The sequence below is a fragment of the Drosophila subpulchrella genome, chromosome 3R, assembly GCF_014743375.2.
Source record: "Drosophila subpulchrella strain 33 F10 #4 breed RU33 chromosome 3R, RU_Dsub_v1.1 Primary Assembly, whole genome shotgun sequence".
Lineage (NCBI taxonomy): Eukaryota > Metazoa > Arthropoda > Insecta > Diptera > Drosophilidae > Drosophila > Drosophila subpulchrella.
In genome coordinates this window covers 16,684,442-16,692,506 of record NC_050609.1, presented here as the reverse complement: position 1 = coordinate 16,692,506, position 8,065 = coordinate 16,684,442, and the positions used below count along the sequence as shown (strand labels likewise).

General features: G+C 46.3%; 4 protein-coding genes across 4 annotated transcripts; 1 reads left to right on the top strand and 3 right to left on the bottom strand.

The window, feature by feature from the left end:
• Positions 1-531: 531 nt before the first annotated feature.
• On the top strand, positions 532-1,643 carry LOC119556184 (keratin, type II cytoskeletal 3). Its single transcript, XM_037868129.1, has 2 exons — positions 532-574; positions 665-1,643. The coding sequence occupies exons 1-2, from the start codon at positions 560-562 to the stop codon at positions 1,523-1,525; spliced, it is 876 nt and encodes a 291-aa protein (XP_037724057.1). The 5' UTR covers positions 532-559; the 3' UTR covers positions 1,526-1,643.
• Positions 1,644-2,397: 754 nt separating this feature from the next.
• On the bottom strand, positions 2,398-3,060 carry LOC119558541. Its single transcript, XM_037872019.1, has one exon. It carries the CDS (start codon positions 3,058-3,060, stop codon positions 2,398-2,400), a length of 663 nt encoding a protein of 220 aa, XP_037727947.1.
• Positions 3,061-4,164: 1,104 nt separating this feature from the next.
• Positions 4,165-5,257, bottom strand: LOC119556689 (glycine, alanine and asparagine-rich protein-like). Its single transcript, XM_037869088.1, has 2 exons — positions 5,216-5,257; positions 4,165-5,144 (listed from the first exon to the last, which is right to left on the bottom strand). The coding sequence occupies exons 1-2, from the start codon at positions 5,228-5,230 to the stop codon at positions 4,284-4,286; spliced, it is 876 nt and encodes a 291-aa protein (XP_037725016.1). The 5' UTR covers positions 5,231-5,257; the 3' UTR covers positions 4,165-4,283.
• Positions 5,258-6,498: 1,241 nt separating this feature from the next.
• Positions 6,499-7,561, bottom strand: LOC119556077 (keratin, type I cytoskeletal 10). The gene is made up of 2 exons (XM_037867910.1): positions 7,502-7,561; positions 6,499-7,436 (listed from the first exon to the last, which is right to left on the bottom strand). The coding sequence occupies exons 1-2, from the start codon at positions 7,514-7,516 to the stop codon at positions 6,594-6,596; spliced, it is 858 nt and encodes a 285-aa protein (XP_037723838.1). The 5' UTR covers positions 7,517-7,561; the 3' UTR covers positions 6,499-6,593.
• Between the last annotated feature and the right edge of the window lie 504 nt (positions 7,562-8,065).

Sequence of the window (8,065 nt, the reverse complement as noted above, 5' to 3'; positions counted from 1 at the left end):
TGTAGAAAAACCGAGTCGTTTTCGAACTCGTTTCCGCTGCTCTCCGCCAAATGTTTTAGCATATAAAAAATATGAAGAAAATCATTTCATTTACTGAAAGCATGACCATTTATAGTGGCTTTTGCCAAACGAGTTTTCAGCTTTCTGGCCTGCTCTTTTGGATTACAACGCTGATGGGTCTAGGTCTTCTGCCCGCATATATTTTTCGGATCGATGGTACTACGAGTTAGGGGGGAATATATTTGCATAAAGACGACGACGAGCATTTGCAAGAATAGGGCGGCAAGATATCGATGCGCTTTGTTCACGGCGACTTGGCCATTGTTTTATCGCACCAGCGACGTCTCTTCGAAGGTGGATAGCATTTCAAGAGACAAAAGCTGCCGAAGAAGTTACCAAAAAATGCTCCAAGCCAACAAAAACAAGAGTGGTAAGTCTGAACTGAACTTGAGCGCAGTCTAGTGACACCAATCGTTGGTTTTCGTATAAATATTGGACCTTTCGGTGTTGCAAACGTCAGACACAGCCGAGTGGTCAAAGTCAAAGAACTAAATTCAAAATGCGTGCTTTTATTGTAAGTATGGCAAAGATCGGTGGACGATGAAGAGTGACTCTCCAAAGGATACGAAAGCAAGGATTATAATGGTTGTTTATCTGTATACAGGTTATGTGCTTGGTGGCAGTCGCCTGCGCCGATAAGCTCGGCTACAACTACCAGCCCGTGGGTCACTCCAGCTCCGGACTGTCCTTTGCTCCTGGCAGTGGCAGCATTGGAGGAGGATCCATTGGAGGTGGATCCATTGGCAGCATTGGAGGAGGCTCCATTGGCAGCATTGGAGGAGGCTCCATTGGCAGCATTGGAGGAGGAAGCATTGGAGGCGGAAGCTATGGAGGCTCTCTGGGAGGTGGCTCCCTGGGAGGCAGCATTGCCAGCGGCGCTGGTCTGGGCAGCATTGGTGGTGGCAGCATTGGCAGCATCGGTGGTGGTGAAGCCCTCAGCGCCCCCGTCTCCTACAACGCCCCTGCCCCCGTCGCCGAGCTGGAGAAGGAGTTCTTCACCTTCACCGCCAACGAGCAGGACTTCGATGAGCCCCAGCAGCTGGAGAAGGTCTCCTCCGCCCTGAACAAGGCCCTCCGCGTGGTCTTCATCAAGGGACCCGAGAACAAGGGACTGGAGAACGCCGCCCTGGCTCTGGCCAAGCAGGCTGCCCAGCAGGAGACCGCCATCTATGTCCTGAACAAGCAGGCCGACATTGGAGATCTGGCCAACAAGCTGAACGCTATCCGCAGCAACAACAACAACAAGCCCGAGGTGCACTTCGTCAAGTACAGGACTCCCGAGGACGCCGCCAACGCCCAGCGCGCCATCCAGGGTCAGTACGACCAGCTGGGAGGCTCCAGCCAGGCCCACAACGGCGGTGTCGCCCCCGTCCTGAACTTCGCCTCCGCCGGCCCAGTGCGTCAGGCCGCCGCCCAGAACCCCGACAACTCCTACCTGCCCTCTTCGGTCTTCCGTCGCGTCTAAGTCGCTCCTTTTTGTTCCTCAGCGAATCGAAAATACGCCAGCGATCTTCGACTGATTTTAAATCCTAGTTATTGTTGACTAATGCTTAAATAAATTCAATTCTTAAATTTTAAACCAATTTACTACTTGGTAGTGCGTTTTTTTAACAACCAAAAACTTTGCTCGCCCTTTTTAATGGGCGAAGCAACTTGGCAAGTTGAGATTTATTCCCGCGAAATATTTTTCTTTCAAACTTTGAAAGCGAAAACAACAAGAAGAAGAAAAAAATCTTTGGCATTTTAATATATCAAAACTCAAAACCGTTTAATGCATTCTAGGAATTACAGTTTGAAAATTGAGCTGAAGACAGTCGACGTACTTATTTGTTTAAAACTTAACTTGGTTTCTTTACATTCACTAACTGAAGTTTCTAAACATTCCAATGCCTTTGTTTTAGATTTAAGAAAATATGTTGCATACATACTGGGGTTCCCATGGCTGTTCCTTATATACACGTTACTTTTAGATTAAAAGAGTATAGTTTATTTATATCATATCATACAAGTACATATATTAAAATGTATTAATGTTCTCTTCTTATATCTATCATATGACATATATTTTTTTGGGTACAACATTTAAAATTTTTTACGATAATAGGAAATATTTTAAGTGTGGAGATCTCAACTCAAAACTTATAGGTAAAATATTATCCCTACGAAACATTGAACGTGTTTTTGTTATTGATCTGTTATGAAGTTTGTTCAATATTTACTTATTGCAGTGCAGAACTAAAATTTGGGATGGTTTAACTAGGAACAAAACGACATAGTGTTTCACGTAAACAAACTAAATAATTTTTATTCGACAACAAGGTATAACAAGGGGACTGACTAGTGACGAAGGCGGTTGAGGATGGAGGCGGGCAAGTAGTTGCTCTGGGGAGCCTGTTGTGGGGCGCTTCTCGCAGGAGCAGCTCCTTGGGATGCAAAGTTGATGGCATTGGCCACTCCTCCGTTGATGGACTGGCTGGATCCGCCCAGCTGATCGTACTGCGATTGAATGGCCTTCTGGGCATTGGCCGCATCCTCTGGAGTCCTATACTTGACGAAGTGCACCTCGGGCTTCTTGTTGGCATTCTGGCGCACGGCATTGAATTTCTGGGCCAACTCGTTAATATCGGTTTGTTTGTGGAGCACATAGATGGCGGTCTGTTGCTGGGCAGCCTGTTTAGCCAGGGCCAGAACGGCATTCTCGTAGCCCCGGTTCTCTGGGGACTTGATGAAGATCACACGGACATTCTTCTTGATGGTGGCCAAAGCCCTTTGCAGGCCCTCGCGATCCTCGAAGTCGGCGTCATTGGCATAGAAGCTGTAGAACTCCTTGGTGGCTCCAGCCTGGGGAACGGCATTGTAGCTCACGGGTCCCGAAAGTGCAGGACTTAAAGATCCACCACCTCCGCCAATACTGGTCGTTGCTCCCTGTCCGTAATTATATCCGGACAAACTTCCGGCACTGGCCGCCGCCACAATGCTTAGAATAATAAGAGCACGCATATTATAGACCTATCGCCCACAAAGTGTTCTAGGGGAATGAATAATATGGCATTCATTATCTACCTTTTATACCGCCAACGCGGCGGCGTTTAAAATTAGACTAGAAAATCTAGTCAATTGAGCCGTCTAAGTGGTCGGGGTTCGGGGCTCCTCATCATCGATCTCCGCTCACCAATCGTCGTGAGCTCTGAATCGTGAATGGCCAGTGGCTATTGGCCATCGGGTTTTCGGAATGCTGTTAATCTGCTAACATAATTTCGCTCTTAACACATTTAACACATTGTTTTGGGCAAAAGGTAGCTTCAGTCGTGCCGACTTTTGAGATGCGATTCCGATTTCGAGAGTGCGAGTCCAGTCGTTTTCCGAACCATCGTGATTCACCCATAATTGGCTTATAATATATGCACCAAAAACAAAACCCCAACCGATTGTTTTGTTATATTTGCCTGAATATGTATACAGAACCGCTTATTTGTTAATGATTTCAACAAAAAAGTGATCGTCAGCTTAATAAAATTAATGGTTAGATTTCGTTTTTATGGCTAATCAGGTTTCGATTGGGCATAAATCTTCATTGCCTTCATATGTGGGTCTTGCACTTGAGATTCCTTTCTAATTGTACGTGACACACGCACTCACGGACTTTGGAAACCAGGTCACCTAACAGTGGCTGTCATCTCAGCGACCTTGAGCTGTCGTCGCCGGGGAACCAGTTCCTGAGTTCGAGTCGGGAGTCGGATATTAATGGTTGCCCCGATATTAATGCCTAGTGGGTGGGTCTAATCTTGTAGACGATTAATTCGGCGGCATGCGACTTGGAGACTATGTCAGAAAATTAGTCCAGCGATTTGTATGGAAAGTTAGACGGAATCTGAAATGCTTGGTGAAACTCATAAAGGAAACCTGCTTTGATCTACCTTCCTTATCTTGATGTCGTCTATTCGATACCTCGGTATTTATAGTCTGAAGGGCACTGTTTATATTTAAACTAGCCGAGCAAGGCGGATTTAATGCACCATTAGCTTCTATGGCCAAGGAGCAATAAAAATGCCACTCTATAAAACACTTTATGGTATAAAGAAGACCTTTGTTTGGGATTTTCGTTTTTAAATTTCAAATTTATTGGTGTAATTATGCATTAGTCAACAACGTGTAACAAGAAGATGGAGTTCTTCAGTCCATATTTATAGCTTAAGTGTTAAAAGTCCAAGGGGGGAGCCTTTCTAGAAGCGCAGGCGACGGAAGACCGAGGTGGGCAGGTAGGAGTTCTCGGGGATCTGAGCCTGGGCCCGCTGGACGGGACCGGCGGAGGCGAAGTTCAGGGCGGGGGCCACGCCACCATCATGAGCCTGAGAGGATCCTCCCAGCTGGTCGTACTGACCCTGGATGGCGCGCTGGGCGTTGGCAGCATCCTCGGGAGTCCTGTACTTGACGAAGTGCACCTCGGGCTTGTTGTTGGAGTTGCTCTTGATGGCGTTCAGCTTCTGGGCAAGATCTCCGATGTCGGCCTGCTTGTTCAGGACATAGATGGCGGTCTCCTGCTGGGCAGCCTGCTTGGCCAGAGCCAGGGCGGCATCCTCCAGTCCCTTGTTCTCGGGTCCCTTGATGAAGACCACACGGAGACCCTTGTTCACGGATCCAGCCACACGCTCCAGTTCCTGGGGCTCATCGAAGTCCTGCTCGTTGGCGGTGTAGGAGAAGAACTCCTTCTCGAGCTCGCCAGACGGAGCGGGGGCGTTGTAGGAGACAGGGGCGCCTAGAGCATCACCACCTCCCAGGCCACCAAGACCACTCAAGCCACCAAGACCGGAATCGAGTCCTCCGCCAATGGAACCACCTCCAAGGGAACCACCTCCAAGGGAGCCTCCTCCAAGGGAGCCTCCTCCAAGGGAACCTCCTCCAATGGAACCTCCTCCAATGGATCCTCCTCCAAGGGAGCCTCCTCCAAGGGAACCTCCTCCAAGGGAACCTCCTCCAATGCTGCCACTTCCTGGAGCAAAGGATAGTCCCGAGTTGGAGTGACCCACCGGCTGGTAGTTGTATCCCAACTTATCGGCGCAGGCGACTGCCACCAAACACATGACCTGTTATAGAGCATAATATAGGTGTTATCCTTTTGTATAATCCTTGGAATCCTTTCACCCGCTCTACTTACGATAAAGGCGCGCATCTTGAGCTGATTTTAGCTGGTTCTTTTGCTTTTGGAGTACGATTTGCTTGTGTCTCTGGCTAGGAGCGATCTTTATTATTTATACAAATCCATCTTGGAGGCTGATAAAGACAAAAAGATACCGCCGCTGCGGCGTCTGCGATGCACGGAGATCTCTTTGAAGCCAGTGTGTTTTGCCGCCTACAAAGGTTTTTGCTTCCTCGGTTTTTTTAATGTTCGGTGTGGAATTTTTTCGTTGCGTTTGAATGGGCAGTGAGACACCGACGCTGTGGGTTATTCAAATATTTCGAGTTTCGTCCAATATTTTACAAGAATTCATATGAAATTATAAAACTAATACGTCGCGAGCACATCGGAATGAGTTTAGCATGCAGATGGGTCATAATTAGGCATTATATTAAATAAATAAAATATTTTTCACAAATTCTTCGGCAAGGCTAGGAGCTTGTTTTATGTAGGACAGCTGCACTTGGGTTTTCCGACCCCAACGACAATCGTTTAGTCGTCATAATCGTTGTCGACACATCTGTTTAGTTCTGATTTATGGGCCTGATGCAAGCGCTAAATTTAGCAATCCGTCTAATGAGGTGTTTGAAATGCCGCCCCCAGGTCATTGATTCGGTTTTTTTTGCATATGTTATTTATTTATAAGGAAACTTATTTTAAAAGCGGTGGACACCATACGTCATTAGGTAATATTTTGCATCTTTTGTTTTAATAAACCTAGCCTATATTAAAAATATGCGGAAGAACTTAAATTTTTTTTGTCAACATTTTTTCTAATATATATGTTAGTTAAGTTAAGTATTTTTAATAACAAATATTTTTGTTCTATCCAAGGACATATGATAAAACAAAAATAATTGTTATAAAAAATACTTAACGTCAAGGTCATCAGGTCAAGTGGGCTTTAGGAATACTTAAATATCCCCTAGGATAAAAAGTATTGTATTATGATGCACGCCAAGCGTAATGCATTTAATTTCCTTAATGAATTATACATTTTGTTTAATGTAAATAGGTCTTATAAACGGTAGTTTGATAAAATAGTATTTAAAAGAAACAGAAACCATAAAATCTTAAGACAAATGTGTGTTAATGTCTAACCACTAGGTCCTAAAATAAATGTATAATGTTACTAATGATAAATTTGAAGGCATATTATGATTCGTGAGGTGCAAAGCTTATGATACACCCTAGATCTAAAGCTCTATTTGATTACTCACACACATTTGTCAAGAACCACAAAAAGAATATGCAAGAATAGCTTGGTTTTCAATTTTTATATTATTTATCAATAGATTTCAACAATAAGTTTTAACAAGGAAGGCTACGGCTTCATCACGAAGTCGTTAGGAAGTGTTTACAAACGACGACGGAAGACCGAAGTGGGCAGGTAGGAGTTCTCAGGGATCTGGGCCTGAGCCTTCTGGACGGGACCAGCGGAGGCGAAGTTCAGGGCGGAGGCCACTCCACCGTTGTGGGCCTGAGAGGATCCTCCCAGCTGGTCGTACTGCGACTGGATGGCATGCTGGGCGTTGGCAGCATCCTCGGGAGTCCTGTACTTGACGAAGTGCACCTCGGGCTTGTTGTTGGAGTTGCTCTTGATGGCGTTCAGCTTCTGGGCAAGATCACCGATGTCGGCCTGCTTGTTCAGGACGTAGATGGCGGTCTCCTGCTGGGCAGCTTGCTTGGCCAGAGCCAGGGCGGCGTTCTCCAGGCCACGGTTCTCGGGTCCCTTGATGAAGACCACACGGAGTCCCTTGTTCACGGAGTTGGCAACGCGTTCCAGTTCCTGGGGCTCATCGAAGTCCTGCTCGTTGGCGGTGTAGGAGAAGAACTCCTTCTCGAGTTCGCCAGAGGGAGCGGGGGCGTTGTAGGAGACAGGGGCGCTCAGGGCGTCACCACCGCCCAGGCCACCAAGACCGCTCAAGCCACCAAGACCGGAGTCGAGGCCACCTCCGAGGGAGCCACCACCGATGGAACCGCCTCCAATCAAGCCTCCTCCTAGGGATCCTCCTCCAATGGAACCTCCTCCAATGGATCCACCTCCAAGGGAACCGCCTCCAAGGGATCCTCCTCCAATAGATCCTCCTCCAATGCTGCCACTTCCTGGAGCAAAGGACAGTCCGGAGCTGGAGTGGCCCACGGGCTGGTAGTTGTAGCCGAGCTTATCGGCGCAGGCGACTGCCACCAGGCACATGACCTACAGGAATCGAGGATTATCCATTAGTTCTAACATCCCAGAAAATCCTGGCTTTAACCACTTACGATGAAGGCGCGCATCTTAAGTTTGGTTTGCTGGTTGGTTCTCTTGGTTCGGAGCACAAATTGCTTCTGCCTTTGACCACGGCGGCGGTTAATATTTATACTAACCCAACTTCGAAGCTGGCGGCGCAGCTTCTCGAAGACAAAGCGCTGAAATGCTGCTAAATGTTTTTTCCGCCTACAAAGTAGGCAGCGATCGGCTTTTGTTCGGGCTCGCAGAGCAATTCAACTTTGCATAAATGTTATTATAAGGAAAAGCGATAAAAAAAACAAACAACATGGGCATAAAAATGCAATAGCCGCTGACAAAGCCAGAAACATAGAAGATTATCTAGATCTAAGATACTCAAAATAGAGCCTGGCATTAATCACATATGTGAACTGAGATCTCCCTGATCACTGATCTCATATAGAAACATGAATTCCCTATGTCAGTTTTCACTTAGGGGAATAGGTTTAACAGATCTTAATTTTCTTAAAACTTAAAATGTTTTGATGTATTAGTGAAAGTATTTTAAAATTAACAATTATTTAGCAAAATTTCGGATCTGAAACGATAATTTTATA

Excerpts from the sequence above, each read along its gene's own strand:
- LOC119558541 (XM_037872019.1), bottom strand. The coding sequence starts at position 3,060 with ATGCGTGCTCTTATTATTCTAAGCATTGTGGCGGCGGCCAGTGCCGGA.